This window comes from Micromys minutus (assembly GCF_963924665.1).
Source record: "Micromys minutus genome assembly, chromosome: 10".
NCBI classification, from domain to species: domain Eukaryota; kingdom Metazoa; phylum Chordata; class Mammalia; order Rodentia; family Muridae; genus Micromys; species Micromys minutus.
This window is the reverse complement of record NC_137979.1, coordinates 4,061,045-4,078,853: the sequence shown is the minus strand read 5'-3', so window position 1 is coordinate 4,078,853 and position 17,809 is coordinate 4,061,045. Positions and strand designations below refer to the sequence as shown.

Sequence of the window (17,809 nt, the reverse complement as noted above, 5' to 3'; positions counted from 1 at the left end):
GAAAATGTATGAGGAAAAGCATTCGAAATTTGTCTAAAAGTCCATGTACTGTGTTATTTGTAAAATTAGAAACCTTTTGCTTCAAAAGGGGGTGGGGATGTTAGTGCTTCCTCCATTCAGTTAGGAAATGCATTTTGTAAGATGCTTGAAGTGCTTCCAAACCACCACCCAGTGGAGATGAGAATCAACTTAAAACACGGATTTTTAAGGGCAGTTAAAGCTGTCATTTTCATGAATTGTAGAAACGAATGACCGACTGCCAAAGCTTTGGACCTTTGGGTTATTTGGTTTTTGTTGAGTTTTGATTTTTATTGTAATATTGTAAGTGGCACCGTTATGGCAATTTTTGCATTGCCTCTTTCCACAAAATCTTCAAGTGAAATTTCTAGGTCACTGTTATAATTAGACCTTTGGACATCTCCTGTCTTATTCTTTTCAGAAAAGCAACAGTCTCTAAAAATGGTTGCAGTAAGAGAGTGTCGGATGGCCCCACACTAACTTGAAGTCCTAGTGGTCTCTTTATCCTTGGAGAGGTGCAGGCTGGGTGTGGTAGTGTGTGCCTTTAATCCCACAGGGGCAGGGGGATGAATTTGACGCACCCTGCTCCACATAGAGTCTGGACCAGCCAAGGCTACTTAGTGAAGCCATTCCTCAGTTCTATGCTAAGCTCCGGTTCTCCGTGTTCCTCACTTTTGCATCTGTTTTACAAGCAGGTAAATATACAGAGACACTGCATATTCCTATAGTCATACAAACCTTCCTCTGTGTTTTCACATTTCACATGCGGCTATGTCTGCATGTATGTATGGGTACAGGTGCACATATACCCACATACATTCGGAGACCTGAGATCAATGATGAGAAGCATCCTTGATCTACCTCCCAGCCCCCCCAGGTCCCATCCCCCTACATTCCATCCTTCTGCTTGCATTCTGGCCTTCAGGCTTGCATAGCACTGAGGCCCCAGGGACAGCCCCTCCTCCTCCACCTCCAGTGTTTACCAAATTAGAGAGGCCTTCTGTGTCATTACATCACAAAGATGTTCATTTTATAGTTCCTAGTAGAGCTCTCCTTCTGTTTATGCGTCTTTATTCTTTTCTAAGCGACATCCCTTTGTGTTAGTGTATGTTTAATCTTGATAATGCTAACTTTCTCATATCCTTGGTCCACCCCACTCCTCCGCCTTCCCAGTAGGATCAATCCCAGGGTCTCTGCTGAGCTTTAATACTCAGGCCTGAATTCCTCTACATGCTTTTATTCTGAACTGCTCGAACTGCTAGGATTTTCGATTGTCCGTTAGTGTTTCCTGTCGGTCTGTAATATCCACGAGGGTGGAGAATGCTGTTGTATTTACAGCCATTCTTGGCATTGCTTGGCATGCTGCCGTTCTCACAGTGGATGTTGACAAGATACTTAGTGCATCAGAAGTTCTTCAGTGGTGCCGTTGGTTAGAGTTATCTAAAAGGAGGGAGCCTCGACTACGAACGTGCCTCCAAAAGATCTGCAGTAGGGCTTTTTTTAGTGACTGAGAAGAGAGAACCCAGTGTATTGTACACGGTGACATCCCCTAAGGGGCTGGTGGTCCTGGATCTATAAGAAAGCAGGCTGATCAAGCCAAAAAGCAGCACCCTCCTTGGCCTCTGCATCAGCTCCTGCCTCCAGGTCTCTGCCCTGATTGAGTTCTTTCCTGACTTCCTTCCATGATAAGCAACAGTGCTGTGGAAGTATAAGGCAATTAGCAACAGTAACTCTAAGACCACTGTGTTCTAGTTAATGTCATTTAAAATTCTGGTGGGCAAGTTCTCTTGCATGGCTATTGAAACATTGTGAATATTTTTATGTCGTGGTGTTACAAGTTGACTATATCATATACGGCTGAATGAGAATAATTAGCATACTCCATACACTCACATGTTTTCTGTGTCTTTCTGTGGGGAGCATTGAAGGTGCTTTCTTCAGCTGAGTGTAATCTCAGCACCTGGGAGAAAGGCGGGGGGTTGAAGGTTCCGTTCCACAGCAGTTCATGACCTCGGCTGTGGGAGATACTGTTGCAGAAAATGAAAAGGAGATTGAAGGGAAGGCTGTGTGGGGAGAAGAGCCTTCTGTGCATGTATGATGACTTACATTTAGAGGTGACACCCATGCAAGAATCTGGGAGGGCTTTAGACAGATGTGTAACTCCAGTGCTGGGGAGGTGAGGCACAGAGGCAGGAGAGTTGCTGGAGTTTGCTGTCCAGCAGCCAAACTCCAGGTTCAGAGACTGACTCTCAAGGAGTAAGGCAGGACACCAAATGTCCCCTCTCTCTCTCTCTCTCTCTCTCTCTCTCTCACACACACACACACACACACACACACACTTATGCACACATGAACATACCCACACACACATATATACAGTCAAAAAATGAAAATCTCTTGCTGATTTAAAATTAGGCTAATGCGAGTTAATTATAGCTGACCCTTTATGCTGTAGACGGTTAACAGATGTTCTTACTTCACTTTATTCCCGTGCCTGCCTTTCTTGGTGCCTGGCATCCACTACATACTTTTCTGCTTCAGTGAGAGCAGCATTCTCAGATGCCGCATGAGTGAGAACATCTGGTGTTTGTCTTGACTAGGATCCTTTAGAAGGCTAGAGGCACGGCTTAGCGGTTAAGAGCCCTTGCTGCTCTTGTAGAAGACCCAGGTTTTTGTTCCCAACATCCACATCGTGACTTAAAACTATCCCTTTACTCCAGTTTCAGGGGATCAAATACCCTCTTCCCACCTCCTCCAACACAGACACAAACGTGGTACACATACATGCATGCAGTCAGAACACTTACTGATACACAGAAAATAAAGCTTAAAAAAGATATTATGCAACATGACTAATAATTTTCCATAATTTCAGTGTACTGTCATTGAGGTTTATAAACTGATTAGAAATGTGTCATGTGTGTAAATTCAGGTCAAGAAATAACAGTGTAGGATCCTGAGCCATCCTACCCAGGAATACAGTATGCTTAACCATTCATTTCTGTTTATAGGATTACTACAGCAAAGTCTATAGGTAAAATATTTAACTGTATCCAACATGCTTCTTACTTATTTGTAGCAATTTTATTTTTTGTTGAAGCAGGAGTCTCTCATGGCTTCCATTCTGTCCCTCAGCTCCACCTCTAGATCCTGCACATTCTCACAGGAAAGAGGAAGGCAATGGCTGTTGGAAGTCTGCCATCGGGAGCTCAGGTGAGATCATTGTCAGACATCTTTTACTCCCATAATGGGAATGGACTTCATACAGAGGACAGGGATGTGTTAGAGTACTGGGTCCCTTCTCTGTCCCTCACCTCTCTTCTCAGCTGCCATGGCGGCTCTCGATGATACTCAAAGGCTAGAGAAGAAACCAAGGTCACAGGAAAGGTGGATCAGTACTTCTAGGGATTGCTGTTAGATGGTGCAAGTTTCAACATGGAGTCTGTCTTACCAGTTATGTGACATGTCACTCCTCCATGGTGGTGATAGAAATCACAGCAATTTCCTGAGAGTCTGTCATATACGTAGCATGTCTTCTTACAGCACTGGTTTCTGTTTAGCCGTGGTGAAGACTGCATAGTGGATGGTGTCACAGTGTCAGGGATGCAGGTGAGATCACATAGGAAGGGTCACAGCAACCTCCCATTAGGCTCCAGTCCTCAAAAGTACCACTGGTTCTCCCCCCCACCTCCCGCCGTGTGTGTGTGTGTGTGTGTGTGTGTGTGTGTGTGTGTGTACTTGACTATGCTTATGTTTGTAAAGGCCAGATGAGGTCCCAGGTATCTTCCTCCAGCACTTGATGATATTGTTTAGACAAGATCTCTCACCGAACCAGAAGCTCATCATTCAAGCTACGTTGACTGACCAGTAACATGTGTGAGTCTTTTTTGTGAGTCCTCAGGATCTTAACTCAGGCCTGCTTGTTTGCTTTTCTTCATCTCACCAGTCCTCCTGCAACCTCTTAGACATTGTCATAGGGGAGACCAGGCTTCTAACACTTGATCCTTTGGGGTCACACCACCTCAAGACAAACCATAGCGCTTCTGTGTACCTTCTTTTCTTATCCTTGATTCTTGAGATAATCAATGTTAATTGTCACCTTAACAGACTCTGGAATCACTTGGGAGATGAGCTTTAGAAATGCCATCTTGATTAGGTTGAAGTGAGAAGACCCTCCCATGGTGGGTGGCACCATTCCCTAGCCAGGACCCTGAGCTGTGTGGGGAAAAAGGGAGGGGCAGCAGGTATCCATCCCTCTCTGCTTCCCAAATGTGGATGTCATGTGACCAGTTGCTCCTGCCACCTTGTCTTTGCAGCATAAGGGTCTGCACCCTGAACTGTGAGCTAAAGTCAGTGGTTTATACTTTCAGTCACTTTTGTCGGAGTATTTCACTACAGGAACAGGAAAGGAAACTACCACAACACTCAAACCACTCTGTTATTTTTTTCTCTGTGGTTTGTTACGCATGTTTTGTTTTTGTCAGAATGTAGCTTATATCCTTATCCTTCTTGTCCTTCTTGATCTTGTTTTCGAGGAGAATTCTGTATTTTCGGCAGTCACTGACATTCAAAGATGTGTCTGTGGACTTCACTTGGGAGGAGTGACTGCAGTTAGATTCTGCACAGAGGACGCTCTGTGGCCAAGTGACGCTGAGAACCATGGCAGCCTAGTCTGCCTGGGTGAGCACTTCCACCTCAGCCTTCTGCCCTGTGGGCTTCACAGGTTTGACCTGAAAACCTGCTCTCATGGGGCACTGTCCAGGATAGTGCCTTAGTGCCGTCTCTCACAGTGGAAAGTGTAGAGAACGGAGAAAATGGAAGGGGGAAATTAGAACAGTGCTGGGGGCGTGCTGACTGAGTTCAGAACCCAAACCTGGTCTTTTTCTTCACAAGCATGGTGTCAACCTTCTAAACCAAATGTGATCTCTGAGCTGGAACAAGAAGTGAGCCTGAGAAAAGGGGAGTCCCCAGGTTGCATCTCTTTGGATAAGTGTCAGGATGTAAGGACTGGAGTGTCTTACTAGGAAGTGTGAACAGGGTGGTGGGGTCTCTGGAGAGACCAGCATCCACAGACGAATATTTTATGAAGACAGTGCCACTGAGTCACTGAGAGTTGTCCTCTGTCACTCTAGCTGATGTTCTGGTCTTGCACAAGGAAATGGACTCATTGTGAGACTTGAGTAACTACACATGTAGCATTTGTCCATTGCCTGGAACCACTGAGTATTTAGAAATGTTAGCAATGACTACTTCCTCTTGTCTTCATCTGTGTTCAGTTAAATCTGTCCCTGACTGAAACACCTCTTTTTACTATCTTTGTTCCCAGGGCTAACCTATTTCTAGCTTCCTTCCCCTTGTATATGTAAACATTTGGGAGCTTTCTTTTCTTACTGCCTTAATAGGGTTTTGAATAATCTTCATATTTTAAGAAGTGAGAAGTGGCTGTAGTTTTGTTTGAATTCCAATAGCTTTACATCTTACACATTCCATTTGCCATTGTACAAGTCCCATCTGTGTCCCTCACCGATTTATCCCCCACCATGCGGCATTCCTGCTTGTGCCTTGGTCGGCCTCCATCACAGCTGAGAGTTCTCTGAGGTGGTATCGTCGGCTTTTCTCCACAGAAGACCCATTTTACATCTTGCCTTTCCCACATTTCTAGCCCCATTATTTTAAATGCATTTTTTAAAGCTAAAGAGTGAGCAAGGGACCTAGAGATGGCTCTGTTCATTATGCGCGTGCTGTGTAAGGGTGAACACCCCAGTTCTACTCCCGGTGTCCACGTAGAAGCCATTCCTGTCGAGCATGGGCCTCACACACCTGTAACTCAGCAGTGAGGAGGCAGAGACAGGAAGGTCACTGGAGACACATTGGTGAGCTCCAGGTTCGGCCAGACACCAGAGAGTGATGGATATACCTACATCAGCCTTGCCTCCAAAGCAAAATCAACGGGAATTGTCTTGCCATTGTCAGTATCATGTGACTTGTGGGAAAATGTCCTCAGGAGAAGATGCTGGGGTGCTAAGAAGTAGCATATTAAATCAGTGAGCCAAGAAGTGGCCTAGCAAAGCCAGTGCTTAATACAACAACAGAAACAATCTGTGAGGCAAAGCCAGTGCTTAATACAACAACAGAAGCAATCTGTGAGGCAAAGCCAGTGCTTAATACAACAACAGAAGCAATCTGTGAGGCAAAGCCAGTGCTTAATACAACAACAGAAGCAATCTGTGAGGCAAAGCCAGTGCTTAATACAACAACAGAAGCAATCTGTGAGGCAAAGCCAGTGCTTAATACAACAACAGAAGCAATCTGTGAGGCCCAAGCAGCTGCAGCCAGAGAGTCTGGGTGAGGGTGCGATGTGTTCACTGTCCTGTCATTTCTGGGGACTCAGACTTGGACAGTCACAGAGGCCGAGGGGAGGCTGCTATCTGACTCCCACTGATGCGCTGACCTCTCCCTTGGACCACTACGGACTCGGAGGCATCTGCGCAGTTTCTGAAGGAAGTAGGAAGATGTCAGGTGTGTCCATCTGAGCACAGGCACAGCAGTTACTCTGAATGTATTTTCAGAAGAAAAGGGAGCTGTTATAACTTTCAGAGGCATAGACAAAAGGAAATTATAAACAATCATGTTCAGGGAATACCTTGTGTGTGTGGCGGGGGTGGGGGGAGAACTATCTGCGAATGAGTTTAGGAAAGCAAAAACATTCTGGCTACTGGGCTGTGTCTTTTTGTGTGCTCTTTGTGAAATTGTTGATCCATGCAGAGGTCAATTCTCAGATACGTCCCCAAAGTTTAGCTAACAGCAGTGAGGACATGAGGTCAGACAGAAGTCAGGACTAGTGGCCTGTCTTGTAAAGTTGCTTTCCCAGGTCTCCGACAAGCCTGTCTTTTCACATCTCCATGCAGAAGTTGCCCACCTGGTATTTGCATGAAGAAATTAACAAAAATTTCTTTATGAATGTTAATTTTACAACATGAGTAAAGTGTCCTGGCCCCCACTGCTGGCTTTCAGAGTTTCCTAGAGAACAGGGCTCTAGAAGACGACTCACTGGTTGCAGGATACAAGCACTTAGAGGTCTCGCGGCTTCTTGTACGACTTCTAGTCCTGTTTTAGGCTTGTAATGCCCATTTATCTGGAATAACACGATCCCCTCAGGGAGCTTAGTTGCTCTCATTATACATTTCTGCGGTGTTGATGACTATTGCTATTTAAGTTTATTGTTTTGTAAATAGTCCCACAGATAGTCCCTCTTTCCGGCACTGGGGTTATAGCAAGAAAGTAATGCAGGCAGAGTTTCCTTGAGCTCAGGATCTAGTTAGGGAGAAAATGTGTTAATAGAGAAGGGATGGGTGCAGCAGAAGGGAAAGAGAAAGAGGCAACAGAGGAAGGGAGAGTAGGCCAGTCAGTGAATGGGTGAAAAGAGAAATCAGTCTAGGGCGAGGCTACATCTCTTTTCGGACTTTGAGCCATAGGTCTGTAACCAGCACCCTAGTTCCCAAGTGATGACTCAGACTTAATTGTTTACCAGCAAATGCCTAGGCCATGAGCTTGGGCAGGTCTCCTAACTAGCTCACAACTTTCATAACCTGTTCATTGTATTATATCCCATGTGTGCCACATGGCTGGCCACTTTTACTCATTCTTATATGTCCATCTCCTCAGAGTGCAGGTGACAAATGTCCCACGCCTGACTGACTCCCCAGAGTTCCTACCTTCCTACCAGAACATCCACCTCTTATTTCCCATCTTTTGCTAATAATAGGTCATCAGCTTTTTACTGACACCCGATATTCCAAACAGCACACAGTAATTTTCTCTTCCTAGGTCTAGAATGGTATTCTGGGCATAGGGAACAGCAAGGGCCAAGGCTCTGATGGAGGGGACTGCTCTTCTAAAGTGGGGAGAGCCTTGAGCAATGAGTCCTCAAAATATAATTCTTTCACTCCTTGGGGGGTCTTATTTTCTGCTTTGCTCCTCCCCTCTGTCTCTCTGTCCCTCTCTCTCTGTTTCTTTCTCTGTCTCTCTCTGTTTCTCTCTTTCTCTCTGTCTCTCTCTGTCTGTGTGTGTCTCTCTCTCTGTGTGTGTTATATTCACTAGTGGTGTCTGGATGTGTGTGGTGTATGCACTTGTGTGTGGTGTGTGCATGTGTATGACACATGCATTTGTGTGTGGAATATACACACGTGTGCTGTATGCTTACTCGAGGCCAGAAGACACCCAGTGTCTGGTTTATCAGTGTGCTTTATTCCCTTTAGATAGGGTCTCTGGCCGGGAGCTAGGCTGGCAGCCAGCAAGCCACAGCACTTCTCTGTGACTCCGAAAGCACCGGGGCTAGAGGCACAAATGCCCATGCTCAGCTTTCCGTGTGGTGCTGGGACTGGAACTCAGCCCTCCTGCTTGCAGAGCGATCTCCAGGGCTCCTGTTCCTTTGTACTTAAGGACTCTCTTGCTTTATGACTATGTGAGCGTTTCGGTCGTCTCAGAGTCCGTTGGTGTAACATGTAGTGACGTACTTCTATACCCTCCAGATTTAGTGCGTTTGTTCAGGGTTCTTGTACGTCATTCCACTGCAAAGTTCTTTAGATAGGGTATCTTGAGGCACTGGATGGAAGTGTTTGTGGTCCTAGAGATCAGTCCTCACCTCTCACGAGCTAAGCACAGGCCTTCCCACTCTGCTCCACCCGAGCCCATGCTTTTGATGACAATTTCCTACCCCACTTCTTTACCTCCTTGCAGACTTTCCCATTGGGAAGGATCCGAAAGCTTCTTCAGTGGTTTATGATTTGGAATGCACACTGTATTTTCGTGTCTTCTGGGGCGTCTGTCTGTCTGCAGGCATACAGACTCACTGAATTGTCATTGCTGAGCTTACAGTTCATTATGTTTTCCCATTGCCTGCCAGCGTAAATACTTGATAATATCTGCTGAGTGACTGTTGGATGACATTAAGTAGAACTTTTAGAAATCAGGTTCGAGTAAAGTTTGAGAACTGTATCTGTGGAATTGATACCAGTGCAAACTGGAAAATAGAACCAGAGGCCAAAATGCTCCCACACAGATCACAGAAGCATGCCCAGGGATAAGGAAGGAGCTGGGTCGTGGAAAAAAGGAACATCAGAAAGAATACAGCAGGGCCAAGTAAGAAGATAAAATGCCTGCGGGCTGAGTGATGGGGAAGAGCGAGTTCAGTGCTAAGGGGCTGAGCTGGGATGGGCTATGTGTGGGAGAGCACGGAAGCAAGTACAGCCTGCCAGTTCGTCAAGGCTAGCCTGAAGGGAAGGAGGAGACCTCCACGGTGTTCTTCAGGGAATGGGTCTGAATTATCCTCTAGCAAAGGGGAAACAGAGAGGACAGGATGAAGACCAGGGAAGACAGTCAGTGCATTGCAGAGCAGAACACGATCGGGTTACCTGTTCAGTGGTGTGAGGACGGTGGGGAGAAGTCTGGCTGCAGAGGTGTGCCTTGGTCTCTGTGCATGCGCAGTGATGGCTGATGCGGAGGCGTGCCTTGGTTTCTGTGCATGCGCAGTGATGGCTGCGTTTACTTCTCCAGTCACCTTTTTCTTTCCTCACCTTTGCAGGCCTGACGCATAGTCTCTGAGCGTCCTGTATTCCTGGGAGGATCTCCTAGGCCGGTTTTTAAAATTTGTAGGTAATCTTTTTGTTTTTCTTTTTCTTAAGAATTAACTCTTCAGAATTTACATTTAACTTAGGCGCCACCTAAACTTAATAAAGAATGTATTGAAACTTACTAAGTTTTTTATGGTGTTTTCAGTTTTAAAATTATGCCGTTAGCAATTTTGCAAAATAACAATTGCTTTATCTCTTTCCTCGCTGGGTTCTGAAGTATATATAAACGGAAGGATTTATAAAGCATATGCTATTTGAAACAATGCAGATTCTGTTACCCCTTTAATAAATTAACGCTTTACTATTTTTTTCTTATATAAATACTCTAAGATAAGTACCATTTAACAGATGATGAGCCTGGCACAAAGATTAAGAAGCCTTCACATGGCTAATAGTGGTTGAAATTAAATTTGAGCGGGATAGATAATCTGGCTCGAGAGTTATTTCCTAACCACTATGCCCTCCTGCCTTTCTTTGTAGTTGGTGATGATGAAAACTGCGAAGAGTAAAGAGAGCAGATGCCCAGGGTCCAGAACCTAGACCAAGAGCAACCATTCCATGCATGGTCTAACCTCTACCAATACTGACCACTATTCTGATTTGTGATCATTTCTGTATCAGTCACAGCTCTCTAGAGAAATAGAGGGAGGTTTATTAGAGTGGTATATAGATTGTGGTCCAACAGGCTAATCCAACAATGGCTATCTTGAAGGAAAGGCTCAAAATCCATGAGTCTGGGTGTGTCAGTTGCTCTTCAATCTCTATTGGAATCCCAAAGAAGTAGGTTCTGATCCGAGCAAAGGAATGCCCTGGCAGCTATATATAGCAGTTAATGTATATTAACTGATATTTGTGTTTCTTTATTTCTTTATCATGTAATAAAACATCAGTTGAGACAACATGGGCCACTCACCCAGAAGTACACGGGAGAAGGAAGCTTTTGTGTTTGCGGCTTCCCTTGCTCTCATTAATGGCTCTTCTACCCCCAGTAGGCACAGCAGCTGGTAGTGGCTCTTTTCCAGGAGGAGCGAGCCACACCTTCCTTCCTGAGGGTCTGGACTGTCATCCTGCCTGGATTAGGTTGCTTTGGTTTTTCACTGACTTTAATCACAAACCTTGGTAGCACCAAGAGACACCCTGAAGGATCTCCTGCACTCCAGACTAATCTCTCTGCCCTCCATTGTGTAGAGGCAATCCAATGTCTCCCTGGTAATCTGGATCAGTCGCCCCTCCTAACACTCTTCCTTTCTTAGCCTGTTGGCTTAAGAGGATCAGAAACCAAAGTTGCCAGGGGCTGAGTCTGAGCTTCCAGTTCAGAGGAGTTTTGTTGTGTCCTGTCAGGAGCACAGCCCCGTCTGGAACAGAGACTTCTAGGCCAACAGAACTTAAGGTCATAGGAACAGGATGCAAACGTATCTTAAACGGATCGCTAGGATTGGTAATGAGTGGAACTATTCCCATTTCCACACCCCCCACACACACACTTTGATTCCTGGACCAGTGAATTCTGTCAGTGGGTGTGGGGGGGGGGGGGAAATGGAAATATGTGCCTATTGGGTGAAGATTAAAAGCATATACCTTCTTCTGGAGAGCCCCGTTCCAGCCCTCCAGGCGGCTGCTCCCTAACGGGCACTGTAACTGTCTTCGGAAGGCAACCCCATCGTCCTATCAGGCCAGCTGCTTAAGGATGATGGATTCCCTGAGCACAGGCCACTGTCACACTTCTCTGGCTGTGAGTTTCTTGGCTAAAACCAATGCTCTATTGAGTAACGTGACAGTGAATGCTTTCTCTCACTCTACAAATGGTGCTGCTGGTAGCATGCAGGAAAGGCGAGCCCATAACCAGAGGAAGAATCTGTTCCAGTAAAGACAAACTGTTGCCCTTTCCACGAAGAAAGTGGCCCCAGTGTGGTTGACCATCAAGATCAGCCATCACAGTGCCCTTTCCTGGCTGTCCTTTACAGTGGTGCCATTGATCTGTGCTAAAAGATGTTCCCCTGCACTTTTTGTTGGATTCTGGGTAAAAACCCTCCAATATTCTCAGAGAACTTGACTTGGATAACTGGATGCCACCAGAGAGCTGGAGCAAGAGACAGCTGCCAGCTTACACATTCCTTATGGATACCACGGGATCGCATTCTCTGCAGAGCTACTTAGCGCACGTGTTTGGTGGTAATTCCTGCTTGACTTCTGACTTTTCCATTTGTTAAAGCAGGTCAGCACAGAAGGGGAAAGCCCTATTGGGCATATTTCTTGCCTTTGGTTTACTGTTCCCCGAGTGAAGCTCTGCTATGCTGATTTTGATTGACAGTGCTAAAGCAGAATCTCAGGCTGTAGTTTCCTGTCCAAATTCCTCACTGCCTCCGGAACATTTTTGTCTGTGATACAAAATGGGTCTTATGACTGTGAGCCACTCCAGGGTCCTTTCTTCTGCCCAGTTAGTGCTAGCAGTTCAACAGATTGTCTTCACCTTTCTCTGCTCAGCACAAACTCCCAACTCCATAGAAAGAAAATCTAGGAAAGAGTAGGCCTATTCCATCCATGACTAGAGCTGTGCTTAGAGGTTAAGAAGAGAGGTGTTTAAAACAGCATCGTCCTCCTCCGTTAAGAGTTGTGAGCTTCAGTGGTGTTCTGTTCTTTATGTTGTAGATGAGGGTATTCCCGAGCGGCAAGTTACAGATAATGTCTTACTCATTATCGATTATATTATCCTCTTTTAGATCTGTGAAAGCCCATACCCAAAGAAACAAGTAGTTCGTTAAGGCAGTGTTAACATTCACAGTTTAAACTTGTACGTGTAACTCAAGGGCAATGTTTTTCATACTTTAATATTTTATTAGATTGATTTGGTGTCGAGTTGTAAGAAACTACTAGAAGGAGTGGTTTCTTTTCCGGTTACTCTAACCAACATAGGGCAGAAAGGAGGAGTTTCATCTTACAGTCCACCGTGGCAGAGGACACAGTAGGGGACAGAGACAACTGGTCGCACGAGTCCAGCAGAGTAATGAGTGCCTGCTGGTACTCCGCCTGCTATTCACCTTCTGAAGGATTCTCTGCCCCGGGAATGATCTCCTCCAGAGTCTATACAGACCTTCCCACATCAATTAATGTAATCAAGATAATCCCCAAGGGCATGCCCTAGGCCACCCAACCTAGTCCCTCATTGAGTCTCCCTTCCTGGATAAATCCAGATCTGTTAACAATGCTAATGCTCACAATTCTACCCCTGGTCAATATAATACCCAAACAATATTAAGCCATAACCCACCCCTTGTCTCCATAAGCTCATTACCATGTTATAAATTTATTTAATTCAACTTTGAAAGATTCTATAGTACTTAACAATTCCAATACTATAAAATTCAATCTCTTAATGGTGCTCACTCATTTCTTTAAAAGTTACATACTTACAACATGGAGTCAACAGGGCAGAAAATATTCACACCAAAGCTAACTAAGTTTCTACAGCATGATGCCTAATATCTGAGGCTCTTAATGTTCTAGGCTCCGTGTGACTTAAGTATTTGCCCCTCCAGCTTTGTCGCCTACATACATCACACACATACTGTCTTTTAAACAAGTTCTACTCCATTCCTTTGGCTGTGGCGTCTTTGTGATCCCACGGCTTCCACTGTGACTAAGATTGCTTTTCACAACTTCATGCAGCGGTCGATTGAGGCTTCTATGCAGAGACTGATCTTGCCATACAGTTCACGGCTCAACTAAAACCCAGGACATCGTACCACCATTCACCTCTTTCATGCCTTTACGACTAGTATCCCATGGATCATGCTGCCAGGCTATGTGTCCAGCCCAGGAAGGAACATGAGTCCCTAGGGAGCCTTTTCTGGGTGTCTTTCACCTCTCATACACTCCCAGTGCAGTGAAGTTCTCATCTCTACAGTGTTGATCTCCTAGGAGGTGTGTTACAGTGGACTTTCCCATCTGTAACATCAGGGTTTTCCACCCATCCACTCTGTTACCCAAAAACAATGACTCTGAGACTCAAATGTATAGGCCACATAGCTAGGCATGTTCCTCAACTAGTTCATAACTTAACCAGTTTGTGCTATTAGATTTAAGATGGTCAGTTATCACTGCTCGGGTTCCATTCATCTGTCTTCCACAGGGTCCCCAGGAAGAATTTCCTTCTGTACATTCTCATCCCTCTCCCTCTCCCTCCTTTGCTCCCTCCTCAGCCCCCTCTCTCTCTGCCAATGTCTCGTTGCCCAGAGGCTTTTGATTGACAGGTAAATGCATTTACACAGTGTATAAGAGATTAGCTCTAAGAAGTGCCGCTCTTTTCTAAGACACAGCCTAGATGCTTTCCCGTGCTCAATTTCCCCTGCCACTGTCCACATTAATTAGTCCACTGTCTTGAAATAGATATTTCAACAAACTTTAACACTAATGGCCCCTAGTCCAGTAACTAATAGAATCCTTTTTTCCCTGTGAAACCTTATGAGCCATATTTATCTCGCTCTTGTAGGCTCTCACCAGAATGAGTTAAGCTCTGATTCCTGCATTCCATGTGCCAGACTCCTCCACATTCTAACCACAGATGTGTCCAAAGTATACACACTAAAGGCCCCACTTCTGGTACCAATTTCTGTCTTAGTTACTTCTCTCGTTCTGTGATAAAATACTCTGACAAGGGCAACTTAAGAGAGAAAGTGTTTGTTCTGATCACAGTTCACAGTAAAGTCCACTCATGGTAGAGAAGACAACAGTGGCAGACGGCTGAGGAAACTGGCCACTTTACATCTAAAGTCAGAGACAACAATGAATGCATGCGTGTTGCTAGTCAGCTTCCTATCCACATCTTACACAGCATCCCCTGCCCAAGGGAAGGCCCAGGTGAGCATTTTCACATCGATTAATAGGCTCACAATAATCCTCCACAGGTCAGTCCAATCGAGATAATCTTTCATTGAGGTGGACTTCCCAGGTGACCCTGAATTCTGTCAAGAGGATTAACTAATCATCAAGATACAGCACATCATTCTCACCTGCTTTCCCCAGCCAGTCTCTTCTGTGTGTCTTTCCCCTGGTTCTACAGGAACTATTGCATTTCCCCTCTTAATGAACTATCCCCTGCTTTCCACTTACCCAATGGATCTGCCATTGTCCTAGCTCTTCTGCTTCTGGGCACTGGAGCATTGTTCTTCACCTTTTGATTTCTCTAGGAATTGTAGAACTTTGTTCAAAATCTGTTCGGTGAGCTTAACAGCTGTTCTACCTTTCTTCTCTTATGTCCTCCACCACATGGAGCTTCTAGTTCCTCAGCACAGGAATCAGTATGCATCTGAATTTTTTACTTTTTTTCAGGCCGGGAGACAAGACTTGAAACCAGACAGTCAACTCCAAAGTCCACCATTACTGAAATTTTGCCCTATGGGGTCATAATGGACAGGGAAGATCTCTGGCATTCAGCTTTAGGGGCTGTCTGGGATTCTACTTGTTGGTTAGAAGGGCAACGGAAAAGATATCTGGGCCAAGTGACAGTGGCCCAAAAGGAAATCTGTAATGAGAAGAGGGCACGTGAAGGTAATAAAACTGAAACCGGCACCATTGAGTGTTCAATGCTCAATACACCACAAAGCATTCCTGTAACAATAAGACCTCGAAATTGGAATTCATATGCAAAAAGTTCTAAACAAAATTCCAAGCTAATGAAAACTTCAAGAATGTTTGTAAGAAAGAAAATATATGAATGTGATGAGTGTGGGAAAACGTTCAGCCAGAGTTCCTCACTGCTTAAGCATCAGAGGATTCACACCGGGGAGAAACCTTACAAATGCAATGTATGTGACAAGCATTTCATCGAACGCTCCTCCCTCACTGTACACCAGAGGACTCATACAGGAGAAAAACCCTACAAATGTAATGAGTGTGGGAAAGCCTTTAGTCAAAGTATGAACCTTACTGTTCATCAAAGAACTCATACTGGAGAGAAACCTTATCAATGCAAAGAGTGTGGAAAAGCCTTCCGCAAGAATTCATCCCTTATTCAACATGAAAGGATTCATACTGGAGAGAAGCCCTACAAGTGTAATGACTGTGGGAAAGCCTTTACACAAAGCATGAATCTTACAGTGCACCAGAGAACTCATACTGGAGAAAAACCCTATGAATGTAACCAGTGTGGAAAGGCCTTCAGTCAAAGCATGCATCTTATTGTCCATCAGAGAAGTCACACTGGAGAAAAGCCCTATGAATGCAGTGAATGTGGCAAAGCCTTTAGTAAAAGTTCGACTCTCACTCTACATCAGCGAAATCACACTGGAGAAAAACCCTACAAATGTAACAAATGTGGTAAATCCTTTAGTCAAAGTACATACTTGATAGAGCATCAGAGACTGCACTCTGGAGTGAAACCTTTTGAATGTAACCAGTGTGGAAAGGCTTTCAGTAAGAACTCGTCCCTTACTCAGCACCGCAGAATTCACACTGGGGAGAAACCTTATGAGTGTATGATCTGTGGAAAGCATTTCACTGGAAGATCATCCCTGACCGTACACCAGGTTATACACACTGGAGAAAAGCCCTATGAGTGCACTGAATGTGGAAAGGCGTTCAGCCAAAGCGCCTATCTTATTGAGCATCAAAGAATTCATACTGGTGAAAAACCCTATGAATGTGATCAGTGTGGTAAAGCCTTCATTAAGAATTCATCCCTTATAGTGCATCAGAGGATACATACAGGAGAGAAACCTTATAAGTGTAATGAGTGTGGAAAATCCTTCAGTAGGAGTACAAACCTTACAAGACATCAGAGGACTCATACATGAGAAAAGTTTTCACCAACCCCTTCATTTTGATTCTTTCCATACTAATCAGATGTCACATTAATGTAGATACTTAGTAAACATAACTGTTGTGGTAACCTTTTAGTTGAAGCACAATGTAGCATACCAGATACTAAAACTATAGAGAGTTACGTATGAAAGTGGAGAACACTAGATTTGGATTTGAGTAGCTAAGACATAAATGATGAAGATTTAAGCTGAGGATAAGCTCTATGTGTCACACCGGGAAATCTGATTTGGGCATCCCAGAGTTCACACTGAATGGATAATGTGACAGCGATAAACCGGATAGCGGAAAAATCTGATTCAACCAGTCTAACCTATTAGCTTGAAGAAGTCAGTCTGTTTATCTAGTAATGAGAGATTTGGGATATGGAAGGTCTATTAGGATCTGTATTAGCCAAAATGCCCAGCATGAAACGCAGGGAAAAGTTTGGTAATGACCATTGTATTTGTTATGGAGATGCTTCTATTTCATAGTATTCTTTGGGGTGTTTTAGGTTAAAGTTCTCTACCTCTGAATCTTCATATCCTTGAATCTCTATCTCTTAAAATGTAGGCTAGTCGCTACTGGGTGGCAGATAAATTGTGCATATTTTTATGCCATAGCATGCTGTTTTGACTTCTCAGCTAATAGTCATTAAACTGTTGTTAAATAAACTTACTATATTTAGATGACAATGTAATTTAAATATAATTTTTAATTTCCTATGAATCAAATACATATCTTTTGTCTTATTGGACAGTCATGAAAATGTAAATTCTGATGAATGGAACACTAATTATACTGGACAGTTTTATGTCAACTTGACAGAAATTAAAGTCATCTAAGAGGAAGGAACCTCAATTAAGAAAATGCCTCCATAAGACTGGGCGGTAGGCATGCTTGTAGGGCATTTTCTTAATTAGTGATTGATGGGAGGACCCAGCCACTGTGAATGGTCCCATCCCTGGGCTGATAATCCTGAGTTCTATACAAAAGCAGGCTGAGCCAGCAGCACTCCTCCATGCCCTTTGCATCAGTTCCTGCCTCCAGGTTCCTGCCTTGTTTCCTTCCTGTCCTGACTCTTTGATGATGACCAGTGATATGGACATGTAAGCCAAATAAACCTTTTCCTTCACAAGTTGCTTTGGTTCCTGGTCTTTCATCAGAGTGATAGAACCCTTGAGACACTAATAGACACAAGAATTCACAAATTAATAAAACCTTTGCAATTCAAAACCTACTCAGAACCACCACAGGAACAGTATATACATCGTGATAGTATTAGATTTATTAAACACATATTGACTGGGTCCTAAATATGAGCTACACGTTGTGGGAAAGTCCCTGCAAGCTTCCTGGATGGC

At 44.4% G+C, this 17,809-nt stretch overlaps 1 protein-coding gene across 1 annotated transcript; it reads left to right on the top strand.

The window, feature by feature from the left end:
- Nucleotides 1-3,154: 3,154 nt before the first annotated feature.
- Nucleotides 3,155-17,145, top strand: LOC308426657 (uncharacterized protein). The gene is made up of 2 exons (XM_080924525.1): nt 3,155-3,231; nt 14,979-17,145. Exon 2 carries the CDS (start codon nt 15,056-15,058, stop codon nt 16,439-16,441), a length of 1,386 nt encoding a protein of 461 aa, XP_080780651.1. The 5' UTR covers nt 3,155-3,231; nt 14,979-15,055; the 3' UTR covers nt 16,442-17,145.
- The last annotated feature ends 664 nt before the right edge of the window (nt 17,146-17,809 follow it).